General features: G+C 42.9%; 1 protein-coding gene and 1 pseudogene across 1 annotated transcript in view; one reads left to right on the forward strand and one right to left on the reverse strand.

The window, feature by feature from the left end:
- The window catches only part of LOC101657922 (vascular non-inflammatory molecule 3), a 16,690-nt gene extending 8,160 nt beyond the window's left edge, over positions 1-8,530 (forward strand). The window contains exons 3-7 of the mRNA XM_004701995.3: positions 1,930-2,122; positions 3,423-3,714; positions 4,880-5,253; positions 6,007-6,180; positions 8,301-8,530. Coding sequence (XP_004702052.2) covers positions 1,930-2,122; positions 3,423-3,714; positions 4,880-5,253; positions 6,007-6,180; positions 8,301-8,429 — 1,162 coding nt within the window. The 3' untranslated portion in view covers positions 8,430-8,530. The remainder of the gene's footprint in view (positions 1-1,929; positions 2,123-3,422; positions 3,715-4,879; positions 5,254-6,006; positions 6,181-8,300) is intronic.
- Positions 8,531-14,328: 5,798 nt separating this feature from the next.
- Positions 14,329-14,615, reverse strand: LOC115871027 (annotated as a pseudogene).
- Between the last annotated feature and the right edge of the window lie 506 nt (positions 14,616-15,121).

Raw genomic sequence — 15,121 nt, forward strand, 5'->3', positions numbered from 1 at the left:
CAATTAACAATGGCAAGGAGTTGGAAACAACCTAAATTTCCATCAACTGATGATTGGATTAAAAAGCTGTGGTACATACATACAATGGAGTACTATGCATCGCTAAAAAGCAGTGATGAACGTGTGAAGCACATCGCTGCATGGGAAGAACTGGAGGAAATCGTGCTCATCCTCCTCTGAAAGTTTACAGTCTTGAAAGCCCTGTGAAGTGTCATGAGTCAGAATTGAATCAGTAGGAACTAACAACAACAGATTCCAAACAAGACCATATGAGTAACACATGGGGCACTTTTTAAGCAGACATTTCCAGGGACAAATTAATCTATTTCTTTCACTGAGTGTCTTGGTTGCCATCTTAGACATGGGACTAGCTACTTACTGTTCTTTCTGTTTCTGGCCACCCCACACTGCAGCAAGTGTGGAAGAACTGGCTTGGACTAGAGCAGCACTCCTCTGCATTAGCGGGCTGTTGAAATTGCAAGCCCTTCCTGGGAGCACTTTATAAGAGAGAGGGTTGGTTTTCCTGCTCCACTTCTTCTTTTCCTCCATTTCTTCTGCTTTCTTCTTGAGCTATCGCCTGGAGCATTAATAAGACTGCATTGATGAAAACTGTATTGAAAATGAGCTTCTAAAAAATGTTTTCTGCTTCTTCTTTGTTGTTGTTGTTGTTAGTCCTTTTATTGGGAGCTCTTACAGATATTATAACAATCCATAATTCAATCAAATCCAAGTATAATTTTACAACTGCTGCCACCATCTTTGATATCGGTTCCCTCTTATCCTTTCCCTTATATTATTTTGTCATATCTTACACTAGCCTATGTATCCATTCACCTGCAATTCTGTTATTCATTCCTCTCAAGTGGGGTTTACAGTCATCATTGCTATTAGTTCCCCCTTCTCCACTTCTTTTCCTGTACCCTCAGGGAATCATTACTCCCATTTCTATTTCTATAGTGTTTATTTATCTTGGATTTCATGCATCGAGTGATCTTAATTATACAAATGAACACATGTAGGTCTAAAAAGATCAATGAGGTAAAACAAAGACCATAATAGTAAGGGAAGGAAATATTAAAGAACTAGAGGATAGTTACGTGTTTCATCAGTGCTATAGTGCACCCTGGATATATCATCCCTTACATGTGGCCCTTCTGTAAAGGGACTGTCCAATTATTTTACAGGTGGGCTTGGGGTCTCCACTTTGTCTATGCTCCTTAAAGACAATTTGATTGTTTGTTTTTGAACTTCTGAAACCTATTCCCATCGATATCTCATGATCACACAGGCTGGTGTGCTTCTTACATATGGGCTTTGTTGCTTCCCTGCTAGGTGGCCACTTGTTTAACTTCAAACCTTGAAGATCCCAGACACTATTTATCTGTATTTATACCTATATATATATAATTTTTACTCTCTTGTTCTTTCCTCTTTTTCTTTCCTCCTGTCCAACTATCATGTTTACCCATCTTTCACTGCCCAGTAATTCTTCACAGATACATTTCAATGGATCAGACATGACCAGGAATGCAATACCTCCCTCACAGTCATTTTAGATCCCTTGCTATTCCCCTGTCCCTGTCGTTATTGGCTCACTGCTCCCCTCCCCCACCTCTTCCTCTCCCACGCCCCGTACCCCAAGAACCATCAGTCCTGTAGCTTCTCCTTGCGATCGCTTACTGTGCCTATTTTATATAGATAGACACCAAAAGAAAAGGGAAAAGAGAGAGAGAGACCATACAAATAGTTCCGAGACTTGTCCTGACCCAGAGTAGATGAGTATCTCTCTGTTAAGTAGCAAACAGTCCCTGTTATAATTTCTGCTTATTCTAGATTGACAAGGTAATAGATAACAGGCAAATAAAGTATCACTTTGGTAATTTGGAATCACTCCACATAGTAAGTATAAAACAATATCTATTGGATTAGGTTTGGTCACACCCCAGTGCAAGAAAGGCTCAGCTGTCTAGCCAAGGACAACTCCATCTACATTGTGGCAAACATTGGGGACAAGAAGCCATGCAATGCCCATGACCCTCAGTGCCCTGCTGATGGCCATTACCAGCACAACACGAATGTGGTGTTTGATTCTGAGGGTAAACTGGTGGCGCGCTACCACAAGGTGAGAACTACTTTGCCTAACTAAACTGATTTGACTGTTTTTGTTTGTTTATGGTTTTATGAATGTTGAATGTTGGGAAGAGAACTGGAAAGGCAGAATGTCTCAATTACTACAGTCTACTTTGAAAAAGTAGTGCTTTTACTTCAGTCCCATGTAAGGATGCTGAGTTTGAATTAGTCATGGAATAGCACATGGCAGAATACTAGGCTTCATGATGGCTGTGGTAACAGCCTCAACAGATTTTAATATGCTCTGACGAAGAAGTGCTCTGCTTAATACTTGATTTAATTGCAGGGTTAGGATTTTTGTTTGTTTTTCTCCTGGCCCAATTAGTTGATATTTTATACTGAGCTAAACTGCCATTTGATTCAAGTAGGACTTTTTTGATGGTTATAATACAAATCCCCAACTAAAACTGGCTTAAATAAAAATGGGGATTTCCTTGCCCATGAAACTACAACAACATAGAAGGGGCCTTCAAAACGCTCATGGAAAAATAGATTGAAAAGATAATAGAAAATATTCGCACATGTTTATCATGAAAAAGGTAGACTTTGTAGTTTTAGGAGCAGCATGCCTTTGAAGCTCACAAGGAGGCCTCAGTTTCTCCAACCGCTTTAGTCCTTGTCACAGCTTCCTCTCCTCATGCCTGCATCCTTTGGGAAGCCACATTCCTGCAACAGTACGAAGCTCACATGCCGATAGCAACAAAATCCAGAGATAGAATATGCTTCTTCCTCAAAGGGGACCCTTCAAAGCCTCGTCACTTCTTGATTACAATTAGGTCCCCTGTCTTCTCTGAGCCCATCACCATGTGGGTGCTGAGGAGAAAAGTCACAGTAAGGGACAGGGCAAGAAAAGGACAGAGGATGTTGCTACAACACCAATAACACTCCCCCACCCCCACCCGCCCCAAAGCAAACTTGCTGCCGTCAAGTGAATGCTGACTCATAGTGACCCCTGTGAGTGTCCAAGACTGTGACTGGTTACGGGAATAGAAACCCAGTCTTTCTCCTGCAGAGCTGCTGGTAGTTTCCATTGCAGCCCAACGCACAACCAGCACACGACCAGGGCTCCTCCACATGGGGCCAAATCACAAGAACAAAAAGGCTTTGTGGTTAACATCAGAGTAAGGAAACTCATATAGAAAGTAGAAGATTGAATATGATTTATAAACATTTATGTCTAACAGTGTTAAATATGCACAGCAACCTTCAGAAGGAAAGAAAGAAAAATGATCTTATGTTGTTGATTGCATCTAATTGCCAGTTTTCTTACTAATTTTCCTTTTTGTTAACAGTACAACCTTTTTGCACCTGAAATTCAGTTTGATTTCCCTAAGGATTCCGAATTGGTGGCCTTTGAGACTCCCTTTGGGAAGTTTGGTCTTTTCACTTGCTTTGATATTTTTTCTCATGATCCGGCTGTGGTTGTGGTGGATGACCTTGGAGTGGACAGCGTCCTCTACCCTGCGGCCTGGTACAACACTCTGCCCCTCCTCTCAGCAGTTCCTTTCCACTCGGCCTGGGCCAGAGCCATGAGAGTCAACCTCCTGGCTGCAAACACCCATAACACCAGCATGCACATGACAGGTACCTCACACGGGTCATGACCATCATGTCCGGGACTCTCTGGGGATATTTTAACTGATGTTCAAGGCAGGCTTTTCTTTAAGGATTGTGCTAGCTTTAATATCATGAAATTAATAAGAAGACAGATTTCTATACCAACATTAGTGAAAGGATGATAACTCCATAAATGAAGCGAAAGGCAATTATTATTTCGATTTTGCAGGAAGGCAAAATAGAGTTAGAGAGAGGTCAAGTCACACAAGCAATCTAAACTAGGAATTTCCTAGCTACATCAGTTTTATTAATAATAGTGGGAAATTGCTTTTGCTGCTTCAGGGATGATAGCACTTTAGACCTACTTAAATTTTTAGTCTGTCTCTTATAGTTCCCACATTCAAAGTAACATAGACAAAGGTCTCCCCTCTTGTTGGCTTTGCTGTTTATTATCCAGATGAGAAAACGTAAACACAAATAAATCGAATGTCAGTAGAGCACTGTGGGGTGGTGTGTGTGTGTGTACTTTTTAATTTCTTGCCAAGTTGGCCAAAACTAAAGGGTATGATGTTGGTGTTGCTGATATCATATGCAGTTCAGTCCATTGTAATTCATAGAGACCTTAGTGGAAGACCAAGTGGAACCCTGCCATAGAGTTTCCGAGACTGTAAGCCAAATAGGCTTTTCCCTGATGAGGCTGTGGGATAAGCTTTGGGCAGCAAACAGCAAGGCCACTGGTTCAAAACAACAAGCCATTCTATGAGAGAAAGATGAGGCTGTCTACTCCTATAAATCTATACAGTCTTAGAAACCATATATAAGGTTGAAATCTATTTGATTGCAGTGGGTTTGGTTTGGTTGAGGGGGTCTTTGCAGAAGCAGATTTTTTTTTATCTTCCCTGGAGACTGACTGTTGAGTTGGAACTGTATCCGTTAGACGCTGAGGACGTAAATACTTGTATCCTGGGGCTCCCTTAAGTTGTATAATCAAGTGATAAATTTCTCATGGATACTGTGTGAAAGATCTAGCGGGTCAAAAGGAAATATAATTCCCTGTAGCACCTATCTTTTTAACTATCTTGAAAATGGTCATATCTTAACATTTTTTATTTTTCATGGGGAAAAAAATCTCTAGTTTGGGACCATGACCATTATTGAGACCATTGGTTATGTTTTTTTGCCTCGTCTGCAGGGAGTGGAATCTATGCACCGGAAGCAGTCAGGGTGTTCCACTACGACATGGAAACGGAGAGTGGGCAGCTGCTGCTCGCCGAACTGCGTGCCCGGCCTCGCCTTGAACCCACCTTCCCTGCCTCTGTTGACTGGAGTGCTTATGCCCAAAGTGTCAAGCTGTCCTCTTGTGAACAGTCAAATTTTCCTGGAATGATTTATTTTGACAAGTTCACGTTCACGGAGCTTAAGAAAGACACAGGAAATTACACCGTCTGCCAGAAAGACCTGTGCTGCCACTTAACCTACAGGATGTCTGAGAAGCGAATGGACGAAGCATATGCACTTGGCGTTTTTGATGGACTGCACACAGTAGAAGGCCAATATTACTTACAGGTAGACAGGTTCGAATATCTAGGTCTTAGAACATCTTTGGAGTTCCTGAGTGGTGTAAATGGTTAAGCTTTGGACTGAAGAAAACCAAACAAAAACCCACTGCTGTCTAGTAGATTCTGACTTGCTGTGATCCCGAAGGACAGTGTAGAACTGCTCTATAGGGTTTCTACGGCTGACACCTTCATGGAAGTAGACTGCTCCATCTTTCTCCCAGGGAGCCTATCTTTCCAGGCTCCCTAAGCTTGGGACTAGTAGAAGTTGGCATCTAGAGATGCCTCGGAATGAAGACCTGGTGACCTGCTTCTAAAGGCTGGAGCCTGGAAAGCCCTGGGGAGCAGCTCTGCTTTGCACACATGGGGCCACGATGAGCTGGAATCTATTTGACAGCAACTAGCAACAACAACAAAAACCAATTTTATTAACAGGATTGTTTTGTTTGTCCCCCACCCCCCATTCTTTGCACTCCTTTTAAAATTATACTGGGTTCAGTGAATCTTAGAACTGGAAACAGCCATAATTATGTACAATGCACTCTAATTTTGGCTTCATTAAAATGAAAGTGCCAATCCTAACAAACTATACTGATCTCAGGACTCACTAGTAGACTGTAAACTGGGATTTGAAAAACACTGCTTAAGAAGCAACTTCCAGAATATTCTCCTTTCATGCGAAACTGGGTTTCTGACCTGAGAACATTTCTGATTTTTCTTGTTCCAGTGATTTTCACCACCTCTCCTGTGTTCTCTTACATAGATATGCACATTACTGAAGTGCCAGACCACTGATCTCAAAACTTGTGGGGAGCCAGTGGGGTCCGCCTTTACCAAGTTTGAAGAATTCTCCCTCAGCGGCACCTTTGGAACGAGCTATGTTTTCCCCCAGATGGCTCTAAGTGGGAGCCAACTGGCCTCTGAGCGACATTATGAGGTGGGTGCTTTTCAGGATGAGATAGTTCTTTGAACAGATGGGGTAGCCGGGCACATGAAAATCTTTGAAGTAGTGACAGTCTTGCAGTATTGTGGTTCACAGTGTACACAAGACTTTGAAGGCACGGAAAAACTATGATTTGTGACACAAGTTGTAGTTCTAGATTGTTATTAGCCTGTGATAGATCATTTAAAGCTTGTTTTTCTACTTAAATTAGATATTGCCACCCAATGGTAATTAATGCTCTCTTCATTTTCATGGCGAAGAGAGCCCACATGAAATACCTTGAATAACGTTTCTACTACTAATGCTTCGTGGGAACGCTATTTTGAGAACTTGTTACACTGATGATAATAAGTATATTATCATCACTTTGTATATTGCTTCATTAAAGAGTTCTGTTGGTGCAGTGGCTCAGAGCTTCACTGTTTACTGAAAGGAACCCTCCGATTGCTCTAAGGGAAAGAGATCTGACCGTCAGTGGCTGCCAGACCACCGCATCAGACAGCCTGGGAGGCAGTTTTACTTTGCTCTATGGGGTCACTACCAAAACCCCTGGTGGTGGAGTGGTTACACGGTGAGCTGCTAACTGAAAAGTCAGTAGTTTGAAACCCCCAGCTGCTCCATGGGAGAAAGATGAAGCTTTCCACTTCACAGAGGTACAGTTTGGGAAACTCACACAGGCAGCTCTACCCTGCCCTGTAGGGTCACGATGAGTTAGAATGGACTCAGTGACAGTGAGTTTTAGGGTCACTGTGCGCTGCAATCAAGTTGACAACAGGTTTCCTGAAGTGTTTCACTGATTGAAAGAACGCTTTAAAAATCACGATTCCAAATTGACTTTCGCCATGTTACGCCATAGAATTATTTGCGACATTTTTCTCCCAATGTCCTTACATTAGATTTTAATGGCTGCCTTAACACATTCCTACAATGAGTGACACCTTACTACAAATCAGCTTGAGCAACAGGCACCAGGGGAGCTGGGGACCAGCAAGCTTGCTCCCTTAAACTCCCCTTGTCTTCACATTTCTTGGAAAGTCTCCAAGCTTCTCATGTGTGCTACACCCCAGCTGGAACACTTAGGGCTTCTAAAACTGTTCCCACTGATGACCCCTTTGGCCCCAGGAAACTGGCAACAAGGGCAAGCACTGGCAGAAGCATCTAGGATTCATTATATATTTGATTCTGAATTAATTTTTTGGTTGTTGCCCACCCAGAAACCTTTTACAGTTGCCGAATGTTCATACCCCCTACACTCAGTTACTCTATATGAGAGCCTGCCCTAATAACCTCCTTTTATCCTGACTACATATGCAAAGACTTTATGTTCTTTTAAAAAATCATTTTATTGGGGCCTCTTACTGCTCTTATCACAATCCATATATACAGCCATTGTGTCAAGCACATTTGCACATATGCTGCCACCATCATTTTCAAAGCAAAAGATTTTATTTTCAAATAAAGTCACAGTCACAGATGTGGGAATTAAGATTTCAACATATCTTTCTAGGGGGGCATGGTTTAGCCATAACAGTCCCTCAGCTAAGAGAACTGGAGCTTGAATCTGTGTATTCTGACACCAAATCCTTTTTTTTTTTTTTTTATGATTCTAGAGCCCTGGTGGCACACTGGTTATGCTTTGGGGGTCATAACTGCAAGGCCAGCAGTTAGCAATGACTTGCCATTTCGGGAGGGATAGACGAGGCTTTCCATTCCGGTATTCCACTCCTGTAAAGAGTTACAGTCTCAGAAACCCACTGAGGCAGTTCAACCCTGCCCTACAGGTCACTACGAGTGGGAATCGACTGGTAGCAATGAGTTTGAGAGCTCTGATGGTGTAGTGGATTCCGAATTGGGTTGTTAAATGCAAGGTCAGAGGTCAAAATTCCTAGCTGCTCTAGGGGGAAAAGAGGGTGCTTTCTTCTCCCCTAAAGTTTTAGTTTCTAGAAACCCACCAGGGCCGCTCTATTCTGTACTATAGGGTAGCTGGGAGTTGGAATCCACTGGGTGGGTGTGAGTCTTTGTTTTCTACTCCTTGTGAAATGCTGGGGCCAGGGAAGTGCTCTGGACTGAAAGTCAAGCATGCGTTGGGTTAACTCTTTCTTCTCTTTGATCAGGTTTCAAGAGATGGCCGTCTGAGGAGCCGAAGCGGAGCCTCTTTGCCTGTTCTTGTTTCGGCTCTGTATGGAAGAGTGTTTGAGAAAGACCCTCCCCGCTTAGGACAAGGGCCTGGGAAGTTACAATGATCTCCTTTACCTTTTCAGAATTAACCTGGCACAGACTGGGAGAAATAAAAGAGAGCCCTTAACAGAACGGATTATTCAGATCAGACGTCAGAGATTTATTAAAGCACAAATACAAGATTTAAAAATCAATGGATATGAGTGCACTTTTTACATTTCATACATTTAGTGTAACACAAACTATGGGAATTGTATTACTCTTCAATATATGTGTATTTAAGTTCACGTATAGTGCAAAATATATTTATGTGGATGGAGACATAGAACACGGCTCTATTGTGTGCCAATGTGAAATTTTGAGTGCATTTCGGTAAACCTTGACTATGTAAAGATTTTTCCCCATTTAATCAAAATAGAAGGAGTTGTCTAAGAAAAGAGAACCTTTTGAAATGATCATAACCTTTTATCAAAATACAATTGTCCCATTATCTCTTTATCATAACTTTTTAACTCTTGTGGCTTATGTACACAGAAATTAGACACTTCTGATGTGGTTAAGATAGACAGTAAGGACCTTCCTCAGACTTGTTTTCTCCTGAAATTATTCTTTTTTTTTTTTGCTGCACATCTTTTCTGGTTTTATTTTATTTTAAAAATCATTTTATTGGGGGCACATACAACTCTTATCACAATCCATACATACATCCATTGTGTAAAGTACATTTGTACATTTGTTGCCATCATCATTCTCAAAACATTTGCTTTCTACTTGAGCCCTTGGTATCGGATCCTCATTGCCCTCTCCCTCCCTGTTTCCCCCTCCCTCATGAACCCTGATAATTTATAAATTATTATTTTGTCATATCTTCCACTGTCTGACGTCTCCCTTCACCCACTTTTCTTTAGTCCATCCCCCAGGGAGGAGGTTATATGTAGATCCTTGTAATCGGTTCCCCCTTTTGACCCCACCCTCCCTCCAACCTCTCGGTATTATCACTCACACCACGGTCCTGAAGGGATCATCTGTCCTGGATTCCCTTTGTTTCCAGATCCTATCTGTACCAATGTACATCCTCTGGTCTAGCCGGATTTGTAAGGCAGAATTGGGATCATGATGGGGGTGGGTGGGGAGGAAGCATTGAAGAACTAGAGGAAAGTTGTATGTTTCATCATTGCTACCCTGCATCCTGACTGGCTTGTCTCCTCCCTGCGACCTTTCTGTAAGGGGAAGTCCAGTTGCCAACAGATGGGTCTTGGGTCCCCATTCTGCACTCCCCCTTATTCACAATGATTTGAGTTTTTGTTCTTTGATGCTTGATACCTGATCCCTTCGATACCTTGTGATCACACAGGCTAGTGTGCTTCTTCCATGTGGGCTTTGTCCTGCAATTATTCTTTATGAAAATCTACCCAATCCTGGTTAATCTCTTTCTACACTCAATGATTTATGAGTGTTCTATCTTGGAAACTCTATTTAGGGTCCATGTTGTTAGGTGCTGTTGAGTTGGATCTGACTCATAGCGATGTTCTTTACAGCAGAAGGGACCCTGCCCAGCCCTTGAACCATCATCACCTTTGTTCTTATCTTTGACCCAGTATTGCAGTCACTGTGCTACTCCGTCTTGTCGAAGGGCTTCCTCCTTTTTTTGCCCTGCTACTTCACCAAATGTATTAGGCAGAGTTGGCTAGAGAAACAAATCCAGTGACACTCATATATATGCATAAGAGAGTTTTATATTAAGAAGTAAATATATATCATGCGAACATCCCAGCCCAGTCCAGATCAAGTCCTTAAGTCCAATGCTAATCCCTAAGTCTGATACTAGTCCATAAGTCCCTCTTCCGACTCATGCAATGAGTCGGAATTCCACATGCAATGATGGAAAATGTAGGAACACCACCAGCTGGTGGATGCAAAGTCTTGTGGATCCAAAGGTGGTGGTGGCATCCCAAGGTTCTGTGGCTCCCATGCTGGCTCTTCCACAGGAAGGTGAAAGCCGAGAGAGAGAGAGAGAGAGAGAGAGAGAGAGAGAGAGAGAGAGAGAGGAAGTTCTCAGGATTCTCCTTATGAGAAGGCCACACCCACCAGGAGGTATATCTTCAAGTTGACTAGAAATTATATAACTGCCACACCAAGCAAGATGTCCTTCTCCAGAGAATTGGCTCTCCTAATAGCATGTTCAAAATATATGTGACAAAGTCTTGCCATTCTTGCTTCTAAGGAGCATACTGGTATTCTTCCAAGACAGATGGCCGCCCACCATTCTTCGCCAGCCCTACAATTCACATGCATTAATTTTTCTTTGGTCTTCCTTATTACAAGTTTCACATGTATATGAAGCAATTGAAATACTATGGCTTGGGTTAGGAGTACTTAAGTCCTCAAAATAACATCCTTGCTTTTCAACATTTTAAAGAGGTCTTGTGCAGCATACTTACCCAATGCAATGATATAAGGTCAATGTAAGTTGGAACGGAGATGATGGCAGTGGTTTTAGGGGGCTATCTATACATATGTACATACATACACACATATATCTCTATCTATATCAATGTCTATGTCTATATTTATATTTGGTGCTAGACTAGGAGTTCCCCTACAAACACATATCCTATGACTTATGTCCAACTGACCTGTGCCCATTGACTCTGGCTCCCTGACTAGTCACTGATTAGCTGGGGAGATGTACATGAGAAGGTACTCTCTCTTGGAGGATTGGAAAGAGCTGAGGATCATTCTGAGTTTAAAGACACTTATTTTCTCTACAAAAGGTATGACCTTGTTTTGATGGGCTTTCCCTGGGTGCTTCTTCCCACCCAACATAATCCAATCCAGGGCCAAGCATCTGGAGACATCCTAAATGGTAGAAATTGCTCTTGGCCTCCTATGCTACCATGTTTCTTGGATTCTCTCTCTACCAAGTCTGTATCTGTGCCCTGGGCCCTCTGTCTGCCTGCTCCCCTCTTCATTACCTTGGGTTAGGTCCTTTTGGGTTTCATTTTTTAACTCTCTCCTAGACAGTTGTCTGGATGCTGTGTTATTAAGCTGGTGGCTGCAGCTTTTTTCTCCCTATCTCCGTCTCAAGCGCTCTCAGACAAACAGATGTCTGCCCCTTGCTCTGTGTTATGTTGTTGGTGTTTGAGTCATTTCTGAGTCACAGTAATCCTGTCAGTTTTATAGATAAGGAGCACGAGGTTTTTTCTCCTACAAAGCCACTGGTGAGTTGGAACTATGGCCCTTCAGTTAACAGCCGAGCATTTATTCCTGGCACCAGGCAGCCGAGGTCCTGTCTCTGTAATAAGCCACTACAAACTCACTGCCATTGAGTCAATTCTGACTTATGTCACCTTATAGGTCACCTATACAGAGCAGAACAGCCCCTGTGGGGTCCCGGGACTGCAGCTCTTTACAAGAGAAAAAGCCTCACTGTTCTCCTGCTTTCTGCGTTGTTGTAGACGTCAGGGTCCCTCCGTCCAGGGCGCCTGCTTAGTTTTCACTCGCAGGGCTGAATCCATCAAACTGCCCTCCTTGAAGTTGTTTTCCTGCTTATTTTCTACTGTCACGCCGCTTTTATATTCTTTGACCGCTTTTCCTGCTTACACCCCGTCGTCCACACCCCCATTTTATATACTCTCCCTAGCAGGAAGGCGCTCTGCCGGACTCAGCTCCAGAGCTGCTTGCCTTTCCTCGATTCTTCTCTGAGAGAATGAAGCAGTACTTAGGATTTCAACAAGGGTTTCTGAGGCAATAGAGTATCACTCATTGGTGAGACCCTTTCTTTTTCTCACCTCCCATGAAAAGATCACATCATAATGTTTGTAGGCTACTTTTAAAATTGTAAAAACAGTTTTGGTAAGTAGGAAGCTTGTGGATAAATGTCTAAATGAAATGAAGTTTGTGTGGCTTGAAGGTAATCAAGCGGCCATCAAGCTCAGAAGCAACAAAGCCCACATGGAAGAAGCACACCATCCTATGCAACCACGAGGTGTCGAAGGGATCAGGTATAAGGCATCATCAGAACAAAAAATCTTACCATAGTGAATGATGGGGGGAGTGCAGAGTGGAGATCCAAAGCCCATTAGTAGGCCACTGGAGATCCCCTTGCAGAGGGGTCTCGGGGAGGAGATGAGCCAGTCAGGGTGTGATGTAACAATGATGAGAAATACAACCTTCCTCTAGTTCCTAAAGGTTTCCTCCCCGCTCCCACTACCATGACTTGAATTCTATCTTGCAAGACTGGCTAGACCAGAGGAGGTACACTGGTACAGATAGGAACTGAAAATACAGGGAATCCAGGATGGATGAGCCCTATAGGACCAGTGGTGTGAGTGGCAAAACAGGGAGGGTAAAGGGAGAATGGGTAGGAAAGAGGGAACCGATTACATGGAACTGTGTGTGACCTCCTCCCTGGGGGACAGACAACCAAAAAGTGGATGAAGGGAGACGTCGGACAGGGCAAGATATGACAAAATACCCATTTATAAACTATCAAGGGCTCATGCGGGAGGGGGGAGCGGGGAGGGAGGGGAAAAATGAGGACCTAATGTCGGGGGTTTAAATGGAGAGAAAATGTTTTGAGAAACGATGTACAAATGCGCTTTACACAATTGATGTGTGTATGGATTGGGATAACAGTTGTATGAGCCCCTAATAAAATGTTAAAAAAATAAATAAAATAAAAATAAAATGAACTTAAAAAAAAAAAGGAAAAGAAAAAAAAGAAATGAAGTTTGTGGATAAATGTCTAAATGAAAATTAGCTGACCATGTCACAATATAGGGGTTTGAAAGGAATTGGGCACACATTAGACACTTCTGGGGACATTCCAAAGCTGGGCATGCTCAGACCATGCTCACCTAGACACAGATGAAGGTCAACCTGGGCATACACACTAGGCACCAGCGACATCGTGTTACAGGTGTGTCACAGGTGTGCCTGAACCCAGCCACTAAGAACAGCCAATGCCCTCAACAACGTGTCCATCCCCAACCCTGCCCCAAGAAGGGATAAATGGAGAGACTGAGGGCAGGCCTCTCTCTGTCGGGTCAGAGGGCGGGATCTCTCTGGTGTGCGCCCTCTCGTTTTGGTTCCAGGCTTCTTCTTGCTCCAGTACTTCTTCCGTGTGGTTTTTCCACGCTCCCCCGAGGTTGCCAACTTCAGTCACGATCTCTCCCAAGGCGTGTGCTATGTGGCCTTGCACGCTTTTCCTGGAGAGCATATACAATCTGAGACTGTTTTACCTACTACCCGAAACTCCCCTTTCCTTTATGAAAGTTACTTGCATTACAAAAGTGCTTTTGCTGTGTGAATTCTTTCAATGTTGACAAGCAAGAAGCAAGGAAAACCATCCCAGAAACCAATAGTCTTATGTGTCAAGTTGGCTAGGCCAGTTGTTTAATCAAACACTAATCAAAGTGTTGTGGCAAAGGCATTTTTATAGGTGTGATTAACATCTACAGTCCGTTGATTGTAACTAAGATTGCACTCAGTTGTGCGGTAGGTGGCTCCATCTAAGGCCCTTAAAGGCAAAAAGGGAAGTTTCTGGTGAAGGCATTCTACTTCAAGGTGCTAACCTTAATGCCTGGAGAACCGAGTTTCCAGCCTGGTGTTGTTCAGCAGGTTTTGGACTCAAACCATCAATCTCTGTCTGCATGTTCAGCCGGTAGATCCACTCAACAGATCTCCATAGTTAGCTAAGTCCATTCCTTACACTAAACCTGTTATATAGAAATGACATATATCTCCTAGGAGGCTTAGTGGTCTAGTATTTAACTACTAGGTCAGTGGTTCAAGTTCACCAGTCACTCCCTGGGAGAAAGGTGAGGCCACCTGCTCCTGTACATACTTACAGTGTCAGAAACCCAAAGGGGTAGCTATGAGTCAGAATTGACTATGGAAATGAGGTTGTTTTTTTCCAGGATGCATCCAAAATGGGTTTATTGGGATGGCTTCCCACTCATCTTAGTTCAGTTTCTTTGAGTGATGCTTCTGCCTGAAGGAGCATCCTTCTGTGAGCCTTGCTTTTCCTCCTGTAGACTGACAGAGGACAGTAGAGCAGCCAACACAAAACCCAACGGTTTGTGTGTGATTAAAGACCTGGTGATTTTATAGCAGCCTGGGCATTTGACATCCATGAAGTAGGAATTGGGGCTCTGCACCAGGTGCTTCTTCTTGTGATTCCTCTTCTCCTTTTCTGAAGAGGGGTGAAGCAGACCCTATGTGAGAGGCACGATCACGTGTGGAGGTGGTCACCACCAGAAAAATGGGAAGTGAGTTTTATATATCCCCTATTGGTTATATTATTCTGCTTCCATTTCTCTGAAGAACAGTGATTGATAAAAGTCCTATAGGAAAATATGTAGTTTTAAATGATAACCAATTTTATTAATGGGGAAAATGTTCATGAAAAATCCACATAGTGTTCTAGTTATTGAATGTTAACATATAGGCAAATATGCTTAGTAGCAACAGAGATATATTTCTAATCTTTATTATGCATACCTATACACACACATATGCACGCGCATATATGTGGCTCTCTATAATTCCCCAAAGTTACAAAGGACATATCTCCCTCATCCTTTAGAGCACCTTGTGAAGTCAGTCTGTGTATTACCTTTTCTGGACTGACTGAATTAGCTGGAACAGCTGAGGATCTGACAAATGAAGCAAGCTGTCCAAGGTTCAACAACAGGCCAGAGGCAATATTGGGCCAAGAATTACGGTAGTCCATGCCCTTCCATATCATGCTAAT

This window comes from Echinops telfairi, unplaced genomic scaffold (genome assembly GCF_000313985.2).
Source record: "Echinops telfairi isolate 266 unplaced genomic scaffold, ASM31398v2 ScPeMD7_3533;HRSCAF=4204_0, whole genome shotgun sequence".
NCBI lineage: Eukaryota > Metazoa > Chordata > Mammalia > Afrosoricida > Tenrecidae > Echinops > Echinops telfairi.